Raw genomic sequence first — 20,233 nt, 5'->3', positions numbered from 1 at the left:
CGCATTGCGTTTCCTAGTCTCTGCTTCAAGAATTTATAAATCACATTTACTGTTTTGTTTTGTTTTTGTTTTAAAGTTTTAAGCCAGTAGACCATAAACTTATTTGGCTGCCATTACGAGATACGTTTGAGGAACTGTTTGTCCAGACGTTTTCCAAAAAACAAAACTTTACCTTCTTGGGACACATTCAGACCTGCTACAGGCAGAAACGATGGCATGATCTCCTCCGACTAATGCAGCACGTACAGAAGTCAGCTATTGCCAAGGAAGGGAGGGAGAGCCAACCAGGTAAGAATGTGGAAGGCTTGACACTGGGACTCACCTTGTAGGTATAAAAGATGAATTCAGTAAAAGGAGAAAAGTGGAGCTTTGTAGGTCTTCAGGCAAAACTAGTTTTGAAGTGTTCCTGCTGCCATGCTTGTATTGTAGACATGGCTCTATTATGATCACTAGATAGTGCTGGTGTACAAGCACTGCCTAGTAATCAGGACGACGTATTTTCTGAGAAAGAACTGGCTTTCACGGTAAACAAACTTTTGGTCGCTTAGTGGTCTTCACTTTCCTTCCTCGCCTATGAAATGGTAATAACATCAGCTACTTCAAAGGTTCTTCTAAGGGGAAGCACAACACAGAGTGCACGTATAAGTGAGCTCTTGGTGACTGGCACATGGTTAGCATTTGTAAGGATTTAGTCCTTTGCACTTTGTCTAAGATGCTTAACATGCTTGTGTTTCACAAGTTTTATGCTTTTGTATTAGAAAGTCATACTATATTTATAAACAGTATGTTTACATAATTTTGCATCACTTGGTCAAAATACATGACAAACAACTTTAAGGGTGAGAAGATTTATTTTGACCTGTGATTTAAGATTAATTCCAGTCTGGTGGTGGTAGCACACACCTTTAATCACAATTCTCAGGACTCAGAGTCAGGCAAATCTTTGAGTTCAAGGCCATCCTGGTCTATGAAGTGAATTCCAGGAGAGCCAGAGCTGTTACGCATGGAAACCCTGTCTTGGGACCCCCATCCACCCCCCCCCCAAAAAAAAAAGATGGATAAAGAGGTGTGGCAGCAAACAGGAACATCTGTGGCAGTAGGAGAATAAGGTGATGGTTGTTCACGTCAGAGTGACTCTCAAAGCAGAGATCAGCTGGAAGTTGGTTCTCTTTTTCCACCATGTGGGTTCCTGGGATGGAAGTCAGATCTGTCAGGCCTTATTCATTGAGGCATCTTGCCAACTCTATAGAGAGCAGCTGTAACTAAGGGCCAGGGTTTAGTTTTTAAAAGCCTGTCCCAAGAAGCCTATTTCTTTCCAGCCAGCTTTCACCTTCTAACAGGTTCCATGGACTTTTAAGAGAGAAGGCTCAGTGGTTAAGAATCTGTGGTTCTGGGGAGAGAGTGACCTAGATTCTCAGCACCCCTGTCTGCTGGCTTACTCCATCTCCAGGGGATTCTGACACTTTTGTTCTCTGTGGGCACCCACACTGACACACACACACACACACACACACACACAGAGAGAGAGAGAGAGAGAGAGAGAGAGAGAGAGAGAGAGATATTTAAAATAACAAATATGAATCTTAATTTAAAAGAGTGGTTTTAGATAAGGAACATACATTTAAAACATATGCCTTTGGGGGACATTTAAGACTCAAACCATTGTACTTGAATTTTAAGGTCTTTTCTTTATTCTTTCCTAGGGCTGCTTCTAAAGGAGAAATGGGAAACATTTGGCCTTAGACTCAGTCACGCCCAGCAACAAATGAAAATGACGGAAAATGCCCTTTTGTTTGCATTTGTGGAGGTATTTTATTTATTATTTATGTGTGTGTATGTTAGTTTGATGAAGAATAAAGTCTGTTGAGGGTTATTATTTGTATTGTGCCTGCTATTTAACACAGAAGATACTTAACAGATAATATAAGGAGAAGCAATGTTCTCAGTATTTAGGGTTTTAATGAGGATAGAAAATATTTAATTGAGGATAGTGTATTCTGTTACTTCACCTTTGTATGATAGGACCAAGCACAAACTCCAACTTAGTTGTCTGTGTGAATGTCTGTATTCGAAAAGGGGATGTGATTAGATCAGTGCCTAGGTCTGGTTCAGACCATGCTCATCTCCTGTGTGCTGTGGACTATTTTGTGCACTATTTTGATTAAATTAAACATCAGTGATGTAGGGCTGAATATTCATTTTGATATTCTTTAGTATACGCTGTGATAGGTTGTGAATTACAAACAGTATACACTCCTGATTCGGAAATTTTGAGGTCTTGGTGTGAATCTTGTGGGTGCTTTTTTGTTTGTTTTTGACAGAGTCTCACTGTGTAACTTTGGCTGGCCTGGAACTCAGATCTGGGATCAAAGGCACATCCCACCATCCCCACCTTGGGTGCTTTTCAGAACCAATTGGGTGTTTTCCATCATCTGAATTTGTTGTATGTTTACTTGGTCATCCATATAACTCATGTTTATATCATCCTACCTTGTAGGCTTAAAGATAGTTGACCATTTTGGACATTTACAGTCCAAACTACCTTACATTTACAGTCTAACACTGCCAACTGCCTGAATTTATTATTTAAAGTATATATTCATTAGTGGGAAAAATATGTCCTTGCCTCTGTTCTTAACCTTACTTGTGTTAACTTACTTTTGCTGTGTCTTTACTTGAAATATGTTATCTTCCAGGGTACCTTAGCTCAGGCTATAAAGAAAGGAGAATGGATCTTATTAGATGAGATTAACCTGGCTGCTCCTGAAACACTGGAATGTCTGAGTGGTTTACTTGAAGGATCTTCTGGCTCTCTGGTTTTGCTTGATCGAGGAGACACAGGTAACATTTAATCCCCTTGGGGTTTGTCTTGGTCAGTTAAAAGTGAATTCTTTTGTCTAGACATATTACATGGGGCTTCCAGTGGGGTTTTTTATTAAGTTAATAAGTTCCTGTGGAAGCAGATTAAACTGTTATTAGGTGCTATGGGGAATGCAGAGAATAAGGTAATTTGTCAAGGCATTTAAGATGTAGATATGCAGACACTGTCCAAAGAAATACACACATAGGTCTTAGGTAATGAAAAAAAATAATTAGAAGTAAACAACATACCAGAAAGGTTTGAACAGCAGCATGACTTAGCAGTGAGTGTGTATGTGTGCACTTGCGAGCCTGTGCTGTCTGCCTGAACATGATCTTACTTCAGGAAAGGCATGGCTGGTGGAATAGCCAGCACTAACCTGGCTGGACCTGGGGTCTTCGCGACTACGCTGGGGTCCTGAGACAGGTCACTTGAATGCTAAAAGTTGGATTTTTTCCATTTTCTCCTAATAGAGCCACTGGTTCGGCACCCTGATTTTCGTTTATTTGCGTGCATGAATCCAGCTACTGATGTGGGCAAAAGAAATCTCCCTCCAGGAATAAGAAACAGGTAAGGATTTTGTTTCCTTTTCTTTTTTGTTAATCTTTATATATCCAGATTTCAAACAGTGTTAAAATTCATTGGTCTCTTGGTAGAGGAATCTTGGTTTCGTTATTTGTTACTTGTCTTGTCTATAGCTTGTAGGTATATAAAAGTCCAGAAACCTGGAGAATCATTCTCTAGTATTGTTTATTATTTATGCTGCTTCTACAAGTTGATCCTAGACTGTATACTAGTTCTTTGGTAGTTAGTACGGTACTAAATAGGTATTGTTGACTACAATTTATTTTTAGCTATTAGGGGAATTTTGTTTATAGAACATAATGCTGTTCAGTGCTTAGCTTGGGCATTTTGCATGTAACGTTGAAGAATAAGGTTTAGTGTTACTAATATTTGCGCTGTCTCATGTTTGGAAATAGTCTCTAAAGTCAATTAGGGGCCAGCAAGATGGCTTCAAGAATAAAAGTGCTTGTTGCCAAGGTGAGAACCTGCATTCAGTCCAGAAACTACATGTTAGGAGAAACCTAACTCCTGCAAACTGTCCTCTGACTCTGCAGAAAAAATGTAATATGCTTGTCCATAAATCATTCACATATCATAAATAACGTGTATGTTTTAGAAAGCCTGTTCAGAATTCTGTTTCCATTATTAAGAAATAATGAAAATGTTATAGATAATTTTAAAATTATTAAAGTGTGTGCTTTTTTTTACATTGTTTTAGTTTTTAATCATGAGGGTGTGTGTGTGTTTAGGTTTTTTTTTTTTGAGACAAGATCTCACTGTGTAACCCTGGCGGTCCTAGAATTTACTGTGTATACCAAGCTGGCCTTAAATTAAAAAAGATTCACCTGTTTATCTGTGTCTTTAAATCAAGAAGAAGTTTTTTTTTTTTTTTAATGAAATTGGGCACTCCAGTCTTGCTTTTTTTTTAAGGTAGGATAGTAATGTCTTGGTTGCCTATTCCCTTGATGAATGGTATATACAGGTATAGATGGTCCCTCTGATTGGTGTTAGTTTGAGTCTGTTCTTTTGGATGTTACTATACTGATGCCTGCTTGGTTCCTGGTCCCATTTGATTAGAGACGTTTGTCCATCCTCTTACTCCAAGGGTTCTACCCGTCTTTAAACTAAGGTGTGTTTCTTACAGATAACAGAGAGATGGGCTTTCTCCCGAGCCATTCAGTCAGCCTATATGGTTACAAAGTTGAGGTTTTAAGTTAATATTGAAATGTGTATATAAATTGTGGTCATCATGTTAGTGATGCTGTTTGTATTTTAATACGTACAGCAGCTTCATGTTTCTTTTCAGTCTTTCTGCTATGCTTCCTCTCTTCAGCCCACATTACTGCTTCCTCTATTTTCTTTTTTCAATTCTTGTCTAGTGCTTCCATCTCCTGATTGAATTGTTATTTCTGTCAGCCTTACTTAATGTTTCTGTGTTTGTGGGCATCACTCAAAACTTTCTTTTCCTTACGTTCTTTCTCTGTAACTTTGTGGAACTGTTTTTTTCTTTAAACTCCTTGAATTCTTTGACCAAGTTCATTATTGTTCTTTTAAATTCTGCCTCCTGTATTTTCTCTCTACAAGACTGGTAGGATTTGGAGATAAGCTATTGTCCTAATCGCCCGTGTTGTTGGTATTTTGTGACAAGACCTGGGCATGTGGACTTTTTTATTAGTTCTGTGTTTGCTGTGGACAGAAGGAAGAATAGGCCTAGAGTTCAGAATAGGCTTGGGAAGAATGAAGTCAGGTGGACATAGGATGCTAGGCTGGTGGACTCAGTGTATTTCCTGGTTCAATTCTGTGCTGTGAGGGTGGGTCTGACAGAGTGGTTAGGTTGAATATTACATAGGAGGGGGCTGTTGGAAGCCGAGAGGTTGACTTCAAAGGAGAATCCAGGCTGCATCCTAGAGCAGTGCTTCCCAACCTTCCTAATGCTGGGACCCTCTAATCCAGTTCCTCATGTAGTCTGACCCCCAACCATAAAATTATTTTTGTGGCTACTTCATGACTGTAATTTTGCTAGTTATGAATTATAATGTAAATATTTGTGTTTTCAGATGACTCCCTTTTGAAAGGGTTCATAACTCATAGGTTAAGAACCACTGCCCTAGAGAATGATGTGGGATATACTAATTTCTTACCACTGGTTAATAATTTTCTTACAGGTTCACAGAACTTTATGTAGAAGAACTAGAAAGTAAAGAAGACTTACAAATTCTTATTGTGGATTATCTGAAAGGACTGAGTGTGAACAAGAACACCGTGCAAGGAATTGTAAAGTAGGTTCTCCTTTGCTAGTTCCAGGACAGGCTCCAAAGCTACAGAGAAACCTTGTCTTGATAAACCCAAAGGGAAAAAAAAAAAGTTCCCTGCAGATACATACGTTTTCATGATTTGCTTCTATGTAAAGAAAACTGGTAGAAGGATTTGCTTTGAGATTGAAGCTTTATTATGAATTCCCTCAGGTTTTCATAAGGAAACTCCTTATACTACCTATGAAAATCAACAGGTGCTTTTCTCTTTATTACTTCTGTACGTTCACAGCTTAGTATTTGAATTCCTAAGCTAGGAAATTGCTTGTCTTTTATCTTTGTCCGTCTCTTTTCTACTTAAAATTTGCATAGTAGCTAGATGGAAGCCAGGGGTAAGTTTGCTTCTATAAACTGGATTATGTTTAGTATTAAGAGACCTCCATATATAGACTTTAGAACTGTGGTATGGGTTGGCCTTGAGTCTCTTTCTCATGTTTTGGAGGCCATGTGGAAAGACCATAGTGTTTTGTGCAGACAGCCTGAGGTGCAATGCTAACTCAGGAAGCTGGAAACTGTTATGTCACTCTGAGAATTACTTTCCTGCTGAAGGGGATATAATATGGGAAGGGGTTAAAATAGGATATGAGCTATCCTATTTACTTAGTATTCTACAGCTTGTTCTCTTCCCTACACATGCACTTTTGGTGGTGTTGTATACAAGCTAAGCAGGTGCTCTGTATACAACCCTGGCTGTCTTAGTCTTCTGAGTACTGGTACTAAAGGCGTAGCTATTATACCACGCCTAACTATTATACTTGTTTATTCTTTTTTATTTTCCAATCCCCCCCAGCAAAAAAAAAGAAAGAAAGAAAGTTCAATTTGTTTTGTCTAGATATTCACTAGAGTGTAGTCACACCTTAAGTAGAACTGAGTCCTTCCCCTTTTGCACCCCTGCTGGAATCCATCTCTTGTGGAGAGCGCCACTTCAGCATCCTATCATGGTTTTAAAGAGTTCTCTTCCGTGGCTTCCTATTTAGGCTTTTACTGTTGAAAGGGGTGGTAGAGTTTGTTACTTACAAGTCTTTCTAAACCATGTTTCTGCAGTCATCATTATCACTACAAACATAGCTGATTTGCTCTTTTTGGTCTGAGGGAGCATGGTGGATATGAGTTTTCATGTCAGCACAGACCTTGAACAGGACTCCCATTTGTAGTAGGGACCACGAACCCAGACACAGACCTAGCCCTCTGACACAGATGGTATCATGGCCATCTACAAGGCTTCAGACCTCAGCCTAGACCACAGACATCCTCCCAGCCTTCTGTCCACAGATATCAGCATAGACTCAGCTACAAATCCAGACATGGCTCTCTGCGGCAGCACCATGGTAAGGCATCACCATAGCCTTACATAGCAGCACAGGCCACTGAGGTCAGGATGGCCCCCAGTAGTAGCATAGCCCACAACAGACTATGGTTGTCCATGTGACCTCCAGTGGTAGCACCAGCCATAGATAGCAAAGACCTGACTTCAGAAAGACCAGGATGCAGACTTTGCCTTTAGCAGCTGCATGGGCCTGGATACAACCATTAACCATTGCCTTAGGTGACAGACAGGCATGATGATATGTGCCCTTCAGTGACAACATTGCCCATGGTATTAACATGGAATCAGACTGTAACACAGGCCACAGATGTCGACTCAACACAGACTCAGACGGCCATCAGTGACTGCAGGGACCTGGCCATCACCATGGTCTCAGGTGGCAACACAGGCCTCTCAGATCAGTATGTGTGTCCCTGGCGACAGCAAGGCTCACAAACACCCTACGTGGCCCTAGGCAGCAGCACAGGCCAGGGATCTCCGCTTGGCCTGTGGTGTAACGCAGGCTGTACACATCAATTCAGACATTGGCTGTAGCCCAGACCTGGACACCACCATCGTCTCAAGATGGCATCGCATCCTGCTTACATCAGTATGGTCCCCTGGACATCACAGCCCATGGACATCAATATGGATCCAGGCCACAGCACAGGCTGTGAACATGTCATTAAGTGATGGTATGGTCATCAACCCAGACCCTGGCCACAGCAGGGCCGCTGACCCACACATGGCCCTCAACAGCATAATGGGACATGATGGGTCTTTCAAGGAGATCCAGTCAAGAAAGTTGACTGTTCCTCATCTTAGGCGATGACGTCTTTGCCCAGAGCTAGGGTGATCCTTTGGCCAGACAGCTTGTTCAGGGGCTGAGTCTGAATCTGCTTAAACTCAGGCTGCTGCACACCATTTTGTTGACCCCACTGGGAAAAGACACGATCCACTGTTGACCTCAGCCCTCTGAAGACGGTTTCTCTGTAGCTTTGGAGTCTGTCCTAGAACTCACTCTTGTAGACTCAGCTGACTTTGAACTCACAGAGATCCACCTGTCTCTGCCTCCCAAGTGCTGAGATTAAAGGAGTGTGCCATTGCTCAACAGTGGTGGATATGCTATAGTGCATTTCAGGATGGCCAGGGCTACACACACAGTGAAACCCTGTCTTGAAAAGCTTAAAGAAAAAAAATAGCCTTTGTAGTTTCAATAAAGACATAGAAATAGCAGGAAAATAATTACTATTTAATAAAACTGCCTGAACTTCATCCTCTTTGTAGCTTCTACACTGCTTTGCGGAAAGAATCTGGGACCAAATTGGTGGATGGAACTGGCCACAGACCTCACTACAGCCTTCGGACACTCTGCAGGGCTTTACGGTTTGCAGCTTCCAACCCATGTGGCAGCATCCAGCGCTCACTCTATGAGGTGTTTCTAATATCTGTTTTCCTGAGCAGCTGGGTGGATGGGCTTGCTATGAGTGGGAAGGAGTGGGACCCAAATGCCACCTCTGCCAGTGCTTGTCAGTCAATTTTGTCTGTAACATTTTGGACTGAGGTACCCTGCTCTTTTTTTTTTTTTTCTGGGCAAAGTGGTGTTGGCACGTGATTTTAATCCCATAGAGGCAGGAGACAGATCTCTTGAGTTCAAGGCCAACCTAGTCTACAAAGCTAGTTCCAGGACAGCCAGAACTATACAGAGAAACCCTGTCTCAAACAAACAAAAATTGTTCTGGGATGTTCCAGGATGTTAAATTTTATTCCCCAAATAAGGCCAGTTTGTATTTATCTGTGTTTGTGTTTTCTCTCTAGGGCTTTTGTTTGGGTTTCCTAACACAGCTTGACAGGACATCACACCCAGTAGTTCAGAAGCTCATCTGTCAACACATTATTTCTGGCAATGTCAAAAGTCTGCTGAAACAGGTGTGTTCTTTGGTGTTCAACTTGTTTTATATAGCTATTTGAGGAAAACTTTTCTGTCTTTTTTTTTTTCTTTATTACATATATTAGAGTGTTTTGCCTGCATATATGTCTACAGAGCACTTCTGTTCCTGTATGTCGAGGCCGGAAGAGGGCATTGGATCCTAGAACTGGAGTTAGTGATGGTTCTGAACTACCGTGTAGGTTTTAAGAATTGAACCCATGTCCTGGAAGAGATGCCAGTCAGTCAGTGCTCTTAATCCCGAGCTGTCTCAGCCCCTTGTAGCAAAAACTTTAAAAAGATTATAGATATGTATTGTCACCAGTCCAGAGGCAGTGGCACCTGGGAGACTGGAGCCTAAGAATGAGGTGGACTAAATCTCATGCCATAGCCAAGTTCATTCCAAGCATCAGGCAGTTGGTGTTCTGAGGGTTAAGAGGAGTCACTTAGTAAAGTGTACAATCCCAAGGATAAGCCACATGTGCAGAACGTATTTTTCCATAGAGGCATATCAACAAATAACAATAGCCAGTTGTGATGACTAATCGTAAGGAACCTCACTCCTAGCCAGTACGCCTGGGAGGAGCATGAAAATACATTCCAACAACAATTCTGTGCTTTGAAGAAACTGAGGGCACAAGACTCTTGTTTTCTGTGAGTTTTCTCACAAGCACTTAGAATTCTCCTCACACAACTCCATTCTTGGACCGTGTTACAACAGTGTATATCTTAGATGGTGAAATTTCAATTTTATTTGAGGTTTGAATTCTATAGATAGCCCTTTCTAAACAAAGTGTTAATGTGTGTATTCATTTTATTTTATGCTTAAAGTTCCAGTATGGGCTTGTTGATTCACTGAGGTAAACTCTTACACGTATTTTGTATAAGTGAGCCCATTGCATAAGGATATTACTCTGTGGCTTTCCTGGTTGGGGAAAATTGCTGGGTCAACCTTAGGATCTCATTCATGGTAGGCAAATACTTTATCCCTGAGCTATATTTCCATCCCCACTTTTCCTCCAAACAAAAGCTACTTGATGAATTTTGTGTGTGAGCGGGCACATAAGAGCCACAGTGTACGTGCAGAGGTCAGAGAATAACTTTTAGCACTTACCCTTCTCCAGAGCTGAGTCAGGGTGGCTCTATTTCTGCTTCTGTGGTGAATACTCCAGGCTAGTTGACTTGTGAGCTTCTGTCTGCACCCCTCGTCATGCTAGGGGTTCTAGCGTTACTGATGATCACCACATCTAGCTTTTTACATAGGTTCTGGAGATTGAATTCGAGTTGTCAAGCCTGTGTGTCCTGTCTCTAACCTGCCTTTTTATTTAGCCTACCCATATCTTTAATTTGACTCCGGTTTGTCCTGGTTACAGCTCTGTTGCTGTGAAAAAACCACAACCAAGGCAACTCCTATCAAAGAAAACATTTATTTGGAGTTTTGCTTACATTTTAGAGAGAGTCCATAATAATAACTGTGGGAAGCAGGCAGATATAGTGCTGGCAAAATAACTGAGAACTCTATGTCCTTATCCACAGGCAGTGGTCAGAGACCTGCGCTTGGCATGGGCTTTTGGAACTTTAGAGCCCACCCCCTCAGCGATACACTCCTCTAACAAGACCACACCTAATCCTTCTCAAACAGTTCTATTAATTGGGGACCATGTAGTCACACATGAGCCTATGGGGCCATTCTCATTCTCATTTAGAACTACTACAAGGTTTTAAAGGGGGTGGGGATACTGGTAAAAGCAAGAGCTTTTGAGTTTGATACAAAATTACAAAGTAGCATCAGGCTAGAGGAAACAGAAAATTTCACCATCTAGCTTGTTCTCATTGCTTACTCATTAGTATAAGAAAGACAGGAATTTGAAGTTAATTTGGAGTCAACATTTTAAAAATAATGCATGTTTAACTAGTAGAGGCTATGAAAACATGAGACGATAAAACCGCTTAAGTTTACTTTGTGGGATTTACCCTACTAACACCTTTGGAATGGCTGTGTCGTGACCCATATTACCTGTTGTCTTAGGGTTTCTATTGCTGATAAACAACTATGACCAAGAGCAAATAGTTTATTTCAGCCTGTGCTTTATAAGTGGAGCAGACAGAAACCATGGAGGAGTGCTGCTTACAGGCTTGTTCCTCATGGCTTGGTCAACCCGCTTCCTTAAACTATCCAGGACCACCAGCCTGTGAATGACATGGCTCACAATGGGCTAGGTCCTCCCACATCAACTATTAAATAAAATGTACAGTGGTCTGAATTGCAATACCTTCCTCTCAGATGTCTCTAGCTTATGTCAAGTTAACAAACAAACAAAAGCCAGCCTACCCATAAAGGATCAGTTTCTATAGAGGTTTGGTTTTGTGTCCTCCGGATGACCCAGAATGTGGTGGTGTAAAGCCTCCTCTCTATTCCCTCTTTACATACTGGCCTAGTTTTGAGGAAAATGATAGATAGATATTTTAGATTAAAAAAAAAAATGGGTATTTTGCTAGGGGTGAGGGGGTGGAACCACATATGTGAAAAATTTGATTCTGTATGTTTTTCAACTAAATCTTTCTAGTCTTACCTAATTTTAAAACAAATATGCAAAAAAAAATTGTTCTCATTCTTGGAAGTAATTTTGTGTTTATATTTAACTCATGAGTTTTCTGTTGGAAGCACCCAGAGCAGAGATGTGTTCTCAATAAGAACTTTACTGCCCTCTGAAAGAATGCCAAAGTTGACATAGGACTATAGTCATTTCTCAAAGTCTTTTGTCTTTTTAGCCTATTCCAGAACCCAAAGGTGGTCGCCTGATCCAGGTCGAAGGCTATTGGATTTCAGTTGGAGACAAGGAGCCTACAATAGATGAAACATATGTTCTGACGTCTTCTGTTAAGCTGAACCTCAGAGATATAGTTCGTGTGGTCTCTGCAGGGTATGTGTGGGTTTACCCTCCTGCTACTGTGGCGTTCCTACAAGAGGCACAGTGTTTACTTAGCTTGCTTTCCTAAACTTTGACAGAGCTTTGCTGAATTACTGCTTTCTAAAACTCATTGCCCTGTGATGATTTGTACTTGTGTGATTGGTGGGAAAGACTTAAAGATATTATTTTGGCCATCTTTGTCATTGCTTTTGTTCCTGGAGAGGTGATTAAGTGGTTGTGAGTGCTTGCTGTTGTTTCAGAGGATACAGGACATGGTTCCCGGTACCCATGGCCAGTAGGTTGTGATTGCCTGGAACTAGCTCAGTAGGATCCGAAGCTCATTTCTGAAGTCCTGCATACATATGCACTCTGACACACACAACTTGCAGACAAAAACATCCAAAACTAGAAAGTAAATATGCTTTATTTGATTATCACTTCTTATGACTAACAATTAATTCCACTTTTTCTTGCAAATACTACCAGAGAGGTTGGAATTACCTTAATATTTTTTGAGGAACAATTGTTCTATTAACCCATCTGAAGGCTGGGCATGATATGCAGGTTTAGTCCTATGCCAGCCCCTTGATTTGACAGGAGATTCTCTATGAATTTAATCAGAATTCAAATAACTTTGGCGATTTGCATTGTAGTTGATAATATATGTATTTTGACATAGACAAAGTATAGAAATTCAAAGAATAGGGTAATAGATAATGAGAATTTGGTGATTTAATAAAATTAGATGTGAGGGAGAAAAGTTAACAGATTAAACAAGAGACGTTTGTCAGCCCTGGCTCCTCTGGTGGTTAGAAAGTGTGTGTGTGTGTGTGTGTGTGTGTGTGTGTGTGTGTGTGTGTGTGTTCAGCCAAGTATGGTGGTACACCCCTTTAATCCCAGCACAGTGAGGCAGAAACAGACTAATCTCTGTGAGTTCAAGGAAAGCCTGGTGTACATAGTGAGTTTCAGGCCAGCCAGAGCTACGTAGTGAGACTCTATCTCAAAGCAACAGCAACAATAACAAAAACCATAGAACCTTCTCAGTGCGTGGGTATCTAAAGGCACTTTTTTTAGCTTCCCTTCTTTTCTCATCTCTTTTTATAATTACTGTGCTGACTAATGTTTTACAGAAGCTATCCGGTGCTGATACAAGGTGAAACATCAGTTGGTAAAACAAGTCTCATACGGTGGCTGGCTGCAGCTACTGGCAACCACTGTGTGCGTATCAACAACCATGAGCACACAGATATTCAAGAATACATTGGTTGTTACACATCTGACACCTCGGGGAAACTTGTCTTTAATGAAGGTAGTGTCATTACTTCACTGCTTGAATGTAAATTTTCATGCTTTTTGACCCATTTCTTATTTTTATAATCCCTTCTAATTGAGGCACTTGAACTGTATCATAATAGTTAGTAAATCTAATTCCTAGGACAGTGTAATTCCTGCATTGAACCAAATTTTGAAAAAGACAAAGTGTAGAGATTTAAAAGAAAGAGTAAAGAGGGGTTTTGGAATAAATAATGAGAATCTGGTGATTTAATAAAACTAGATGTCAGGGAGAAGATTTATCAGGTTGAACAAGAGATGTTTGTCAGCCCTTGCTCCTCCTGTGGTTAGAGAGAAAACGTGTCAATTGCAAGTCTTAGTTCTTGGATCAGTGGTGTCACAGATTGTTTGATGGTTGTGACTAGCTGCCGAGAGTAATTTGCTTGGAGTTGTAATGGTTGTGTAGGATTTGTGATTGTACATACACATTTTAATCCTTGTCATTTTCTCCTAGGGGTTCTTATTGATGCTATGAGAAAAGGCTATTGGATTGTCTTGGATGAATTAAATTTAGCACCTACTGATGTGTTAGAGGCACTCAACAGGCTGTTGGATGATAACCGTGAACTGCTCATAACAGAAACACAGGAAGTCGTTAAGGCACACCCTCGTTTCATGCTTTTTGCCACACAAAATCCCCCAGGGCTTTATGGAGGCAGAAAGGTATGTAACTTTTGCCTCAAAATCTGTTCATTACCATGTGAAATGGTAAACTCATTAGGAATGAGATGTTCTGGTCCCTCTTGAAGGTTTTGAATTTTTGTGGTGAATAGCAGGGCTGCTCTTTGGCAAATCAAATGAATAGATGCTTTTTAAGAATAAGATTTTAGTTAAAATGTGGTTATATCACTTCCCTTTCCTCTTTCCCATCACTTCCATTATTTCTCTTTCCATGCTTTCCCCAATTCCCTCTCAAATTGATAACCTCTTTTTTCTTTATTATTGCTACATATATAGATATGTTATGAATAGAGTGATAGATCAGTACACAAATATGTAAATAAAACTTGATGAGTTTTTGTTTATGTATATATGACTTTAGTGCTGATCACTTTGCTTTGGATATTTAGTCATGGGCTCATTGTTGGAGGAGACTTTCACACACACATTTTTGTATATTGCCTAGGTGCTGTCTAGAGCCTTCAGAAATCGATTTGTGGAATTACACTTTGATGAGCTGCCCAGTTCTGAGTTGGAAGTAATCTTGCACAAGCGATGTAGTTTGCCGCCTTCCTATTGCAGTAAATTGGTTAAAGTCATGTTGGACCTTCAGGTATTTCATATCCTCATCTGAACTTACATTTAGGTGGACTACATTCATCAGCATTGGCTTCACAGTTTGATAGTTTTCTCAAGCAGAAGCACATCTGTCCATTTAGTTTTAGAGAGTAAGGATAATTTTGGGGAAGTCTCGCTTCTAAAATGTGTCTGTTAATCTCCATTTTATGTATATGTTCCGGGGCCTGGGAGAGTTTACCCAGAGCTCATGCCTGCTGTGTCGCTCTCTATTACTGAACTATATTCCCAGCTCCTGGTTCTGGTTCTTCTGTAAATCAGCACTTTTACCATCGTAAATTTTTATTACATTTACTTTATATGACAATAGTTCCCTAGTTGTGTATGTTATTTGTAATTTTTGACAAAGTACTTATTTTTTGAGACTATTTTCATATGTTGCCTAGAGTATTCTAGAATTTGTGACTTCCTTGGTTGTTTTTGCCCCCCCCTTTTTTTGTTGTTGTTTTTCTTTGTCATAAAGATGTGGGCTAACAAGATGGTTCAGTGGGCAGAAACACTTGTGCAAACCTGACAGCCTGAGTTAGGTCCCCAGAACACACTGCAGCAAGGAGGGAACCAACTTTTGAAAACTGATCTCCAACCCGTGCTTACATATGGTGTAAAATATAGCGATGGTGTTGGTTAAATCTGTGATTGTGACACTGTAGTGGGAAACTTGGAAACCTTTCTTCATGCTTCTCCTTGTTAACTATAAAACTTAAGTTTGTTCCCTCCACTCTGAGACTGGTAATAAATTTAGGTCATTGTACATACTAGTGAAACATTCTACCAACACCTAAGGTTTATCAAATCGGGAGGCAGAGGCAGGTGGATCTCTGAGTTTGTGGCCAGCCTGGTCTATAGAGTAAGTTCCAGAATAGCCAGGGCTACAAAGAGAAACCCTGTCTGGGATGGGGGTGGGGTCTTTATTAGAAATTAATTAAATAGAAAACTATTAATACTCCTGGTCACAACTTCATGTCCTCTTGTGGATATTTGTTTGTGTTTTACAGCCCATTGTGTCCCATTAGTGTTGTCTGCACGAACATAGGCAGCTTGACAGTGGCCACACTCCTGAGGAGAAACGATTCCTCCTCCCTCAGTACTGATCAGTTACTAGTAGTGCGTCAGCTTCATTTAGGTGGTGCCTGTGAACCTCTCCTTCTTACCATGTTTGAATTTTGACTTGTTTGTTCTTGTTATGCAGGTAACCATAGGTGCTCTGAATTCATGAGTGCAGCCATGTCAAATGACAGCCTTTCCTGGTGCTCTTCCCTATCTTCCAGCTCTTGAATTCTTTCTCCCCCACTTCCATATAGTTTTCTAAGCCTTTCTGAAGTTGATATAAACGTCCTATTTAGAGATGAACATTTATAGTCGTGTATACTCAACAGTTTGAACAGTTATTAAGTCTTTGCATTGACTGCTACTTACTGCTAAAAGACCTCTGACCAATGTTAAAAGAGCAGGAATTTCTAGACAAAAGTAGAAGGCAGATAACGAGATGTCTCTTCAAGTAAAGCATCGGTAGTAGGTTCTGCCCTAGGACCTATGTCTTCACTAGCCATGAGAGTTTGATCAGGTTTACATTACCAGGCATGAGTTTCTCTACAGTTAGTTACCTGCATAACCATGGCGCTGTTCTATCAGCGGGTAAAGTTTGTCTGGCTGATCAGTGGTGTAACATTCATGTCCACTGCTGGATTTTTTTTCTCCCCCAGCAGACTTTATAGTTCCCTTTTACACTCGGAAAGCTAGTTAGCAGGAAAGAAGATTCCAGATCAGTTCCAACATAATTTCTGTGTCTTGCAACAAAGTATGCGGTGTCTTCAGGAGTAGGGCTTTGCCACCTAGTTACAGTGGGCAACCAAGAGCAATGACAATAACATGTGTTGTTTGGGGGCTTCCTGAACCTCCTTGATCAACAGTTGAAAGGCAGTTAATTCATGTCTTCTGATATGTGCTCAAATTCCTCCTCTTTTTTTTATAATTGTATTTGTATTTGTAATTATTTTACAATGTAGTTGTTTCCATAAGGGAGTTTGTGTACCGTTAGTTTTGGTAATCCACTCTCTGCCCTTTCTTTTCCCATGCCTCCTGCTCTCTTTTCCACTCTAGCCCTTGGATCCTTCTCCCCTTTCATAGCACATGTGTTCTGCTCACTCCTAGCCAACATTTTCTTTTATCTTTCATACTATTCAGATTATTCTCTTTCTGTATGGGAGATAGAATTTTTTTTTTTGCTATTAACATTTTTTCCAGATAATTATTTTATAATAATAAAAATTCCAGATAATTTTTATTTCTGAAAAGTTAAATCTAGTAAAATGAATTTGTTAAATAATTTATGTAAGATATTATTTATGCTTTCTATCTAGTATAGTAAGAATCAGTTATTTGTTTTTATACTTTAATAGTCCTACCGTAGACGTTCCTCGGTGTTTGCTGGAAAGCAGGGGTTTATTGCCCTTCGAGATCTGTTCCGATGGGCTGAAAGATACAGATTGGCTGAGCAGACTGAGAAGGACTATGATTGGCTACAGCATTTAGCCAATGATGGTATGTTTTAAATCATAAAATGATGCCAGATGTGTTATTTAAACAGATGCTTTCTAAATTGTGTGTGGTACATTCATTTTCTGACTTGTTCCAAAAACAGCCTTTCCCCCTCAGCTCCCATTGCTCTTATGAACAGTTAGAGTTCTGGCAGGCGGTCCTCTGTTCCCTTGTGGTTTTCTTATTTTAACCTGGGTCTTGCTTTTTAGCTTTGGCTTTTCTGTAATTCTCTTGCCACTGCCTATGAGTGCTGGGATTTTAGACATGAAGCCCTATGCCCAGCTTCTGTGGGTTTTCTAACCCTAGTCTGAGTTGCTGTGTGTGGGAGGTAGGCTCTGACACGGCCCCCTTTAGGAATTGCACAGGAGATTGGTAGCTTGTTACCTTCATTGTGGCAACCAGAGATAATCCAAACACTGTTACTTGCCAGGAATCAAGGAATGCATTTTATAGTCTTCTAATTTGGAAAGTCATTAATATAACCCTTTAAAAAAAATAAGGAACGTAAGTAAAATTGGCCTATGAGAGTTTCTTATTTCCCTCTCTGGTACTAAGATGATGTACTAAGGTGATGGCTTGCTGGGGATTAGTCCTGTTATTATAGAGTCATGGGACAGAATTCCAGCTCAGGGAAGATGGTCCTTTAGTGAGTTAGTTCTGACCACTTACCTTCAAACACCCTACTGGACAAAATGCTGAAGCAGGAAAGGAGTTTATTCAGTATAGCTATGCTAGGAAGACTGACTAGGGCTGGGTGGGGTGTGGAACAGAATCTGATGTCTTTAGTTCTGTCATAGGAGCTAACAAGCTTTTGGAGGACAAGAAGTAGGTGTAGTTAGGCATATTAGTTTATAGCCTGGTTGATCATTTTCTTAGGGTTGACCACACAGTACCCTGTCAGCAGTAAGAAAGTTCTGCTGCCTGAGAGTAGGTTTGAATCCTATCAAAGAATGTTAATGCATCAAATCTGTTGTTTGGAATATAAGGTAGGTTATAGGAGAGGATGACTTGGAGAAAGGACATGCCAAGGTGGGCAAGATATTAGGTCTTCAAGATTAGCACAATGGCTGGACACTTCTGGGAGTTGTGTTGGTCAAAGGTGGCAATTGACAGTCTGTTGATTATGGTGTCCCTGTGACCTGGGTAGTACCAGTGTGCTGTAATCCTAGCACATAGACTGAAGCAGGAGAGCTAGAAGTTTGAGTTGAGCCTGGTGGCATAATGAGAATCTGTTGGAGGTGATAGATGACACATTTTTATGCTTTTCTTTAAAGTTGTAACACATGATGAAGCATTTTGATCTGTGTATATATTCATGTAAGTCAGTACTAACACTGAGTTTTGACATGCCAAATCTCAGAAGCTTCCTTCATTTGATTGTTTGTTTGAGGAAGGTACTCACTGTGTAGTCCATAGACCTGGGACTTACTATAGCCGGGCTGGCCTTAAACTCATCTGCCTCACCTTTCATAAGATTACAGGCTTGTGTTATCCAGCCTGACGACTTCTTTCTCTTGTGAGTGGAGGTAATCAATTCTGTTTTCTCATGAGCTTCACCTACATGGGATCCTACAGTGCATAATACTCTTGAGGTTCTGACTTTGTGTACAGAGGGACCAAATCCTTTTTTTTCCTTAAAATTATATGGCTATAAGGCAAGAAACACATAGATATTTAGATCATTTAATTCGGCTGTTATGAAGCTAGTTACTCTGAACATTCGTGTACATCTTTTGGTATACACGCTTGCTCATTTATGTGTGAAATACATGATAATCACATTGATGGGGCATGGCTCTAGCATGTGGTTGGTATACTAGACTCTTCCTTTCTTAGGGTGGTTCTTTAGATCGCTGCTTCAGCAACAGCGGGTGGAAGTTGCTCTTCATGTTCTCAACATTCTTCACTATTACTACCAGATGCTTAGTTGTCTCTTTATTTCAACCTTCAGGTTTCATGCTTCTGGCGGGCAGAGTCCGGAAGCAGGAGGAAGCTGATGTAATTCAAGAAGTCCTTGAAAAACATTTCAAGAAAAAATTGTGTCCTCAGTCTCTTTTCTCCAAAGAAAATGTTCTAAAGTTGCTGGGTGAGTAGACCCAAACACAATAGGAACCTGAATAAAGTTGTGCTCATTTGAGCCTACAATTTTATTCTGCTTTGATAGGTAAATCGTCTGCCCAGTCAAGTCTGTTGGAGTCTAAGTTCAGCCATGTAGTATGGACCGAAGGCATGCGGAGACTAGCAGTGCTGGTTGGCAGAGCGCTGGAATTTGGTGAACCTGTGTTGCTGGTTGGAGACACTGGGTAAATCTCTGAAGCCATAGCTCTTTGAGAAGTCCCAGTTTCACTGCCATGGCATTAGGCTACATCTGCAGGGCTGAGTGAAGCACCTAGGGGGTTCTTTGCCCTTTCTTTCTCACTGTTGTCTTTTCTCTTTTCTTTAAAGGAAGATGTGTTATTTCTTTTCCCTTCATACTAAATCTTTTGCTTATGGAAACAAATGTTTTCTCTTGCTATGCCATTGGGAACTATTTTTATCCGCTTATTCTTTTAAATGTATTCAGTAGGTGTGGAGAGAAGTTGCTAGAGTCTGTAAGGATTGTTTCTGCCTCTCCCTTGATTGCTGTTGGTAGAACTATAAGAATGAAGAATTTGTAGTTGATGGCCTTCTGTACAAAGGATTTGGGAAGGCACTAATGTTCTACAGAGGAACAACATGAACCTGGCTTGCAGGGGTCTTGAGTTAAATTAGACTTGTAATGTGGTCTCATTGTGCCTCATCTCTTGCTGATATAATGTCTGTAGCTATGTAGTTGGAACAGATGCTGCTTATTAATCTGATTATATTTCTAATAGGTGTGGGAAAACTACCATCTGCCAAATGTTTGCAACCTTGGCAAATCGGAAACTATACTCAGTCAACTGCCACTTAAATATGGAGACATCAGACTTTCTGGGGGGCTTAAGGCCAGTGAGACAGAAGCCAAATGACAAGGTTTGTCTAGTAGCAAGTGTTGATATGTTTATTTAATGAACTATGGTTTGCTAAGTTCATGTAAGTGGATTCATAGTGGAAGAAGATACAGTTCAGATGTGTGTATGTGTGTACTTCACTCGTCTGTAGGGCATCCTCACAAATCTTGTCCCTTTCATAGACGCTTGTTTCTTGAAGAAAGTGTGTTTTACC

General features: G+C 40.5%; 1 protein-coding gene across 3 annotated transcripts in view; it reads left to right on the top strand.

Annotated features, from left to right (window-relative positions):
• The window catches only part of Mdn1 (midasin AAA ATPase 1), a 129,761-nt gene that overhangs the window by 29,142 nt on the left and 80,386 nt on the right, over positions 1-20,233 (top strand). For all 3 annotated transcript variants that reach the window (XM_087897210.1, XM_087897209.1, XM_087897208.1), the window contains exons 16-30: positions 77-288; positions 1,704-1,807; positions 2,697-2,841; positions 3,334-3,430; positions 5,590-5,703; positions 8,330-8,477; positions 8,861-8,971; positions 11,742-11,893; positions 13,012-13,190; positions 13,668-13,876; positions 14,340-14,486; positions 16,909-17,050; positions 18,999-19,133; positions 19,212-19,350; positions 19,903-20,041. In XM_087897210.1, coding sequence (XP_087753336.1) covers positions 77-288; positions 1,704-1,807; positions 2,697-2,841; positions 3,334-3,430; positions 5,590-5,703; positions 8,330-8,477; positions 8,861-8,971; positions 11,742-11,893; positions 13,012-13,190; positions 13,668-13,876; positions 14,340-14,486; positions 16,909-17,050; positions 18,999-19,133; positions 19,212-19,350; positions 19,903-20,041 — 2,173 coding nt within the window. The remainder of the gene's footprint in view (positions 1-76; positions 289-1,703; positions 1,808-2,696; positions 2,842-3,333; positions 3,431-5,589; positions 5,704-8,329; positions 8,478-8,860; positions 8,972-11,741; positions 11,894-13,011; positions 13,191-13,667; positions 13,877-14,339; positions 14,487-16,908; positions 17,051-18,998; positions 19,134-19,211; positions 19,351-19,902; positions 20,042-20,233) is intronic.

Source organism: Myodes glareolus, chromosome 16 (genome assembly GCF_982192425.1).
Source record: "Myodes glareolus chromosome 16, mMyoGla1.1, whole genome shotgun sequence".
In the NCBI taxonomy this organism is placed as follows: domain Eukaryota; kingdom Metazoa; phylum Chordata; class Mammalia; order Rodentia; family Cricetidae; genus Myodes; species Myodes glareolus.
Note: the sequence above shows the minus strand (reverse complement) of the source record. Positions and strands in the feature narration are given on the sequence as shown.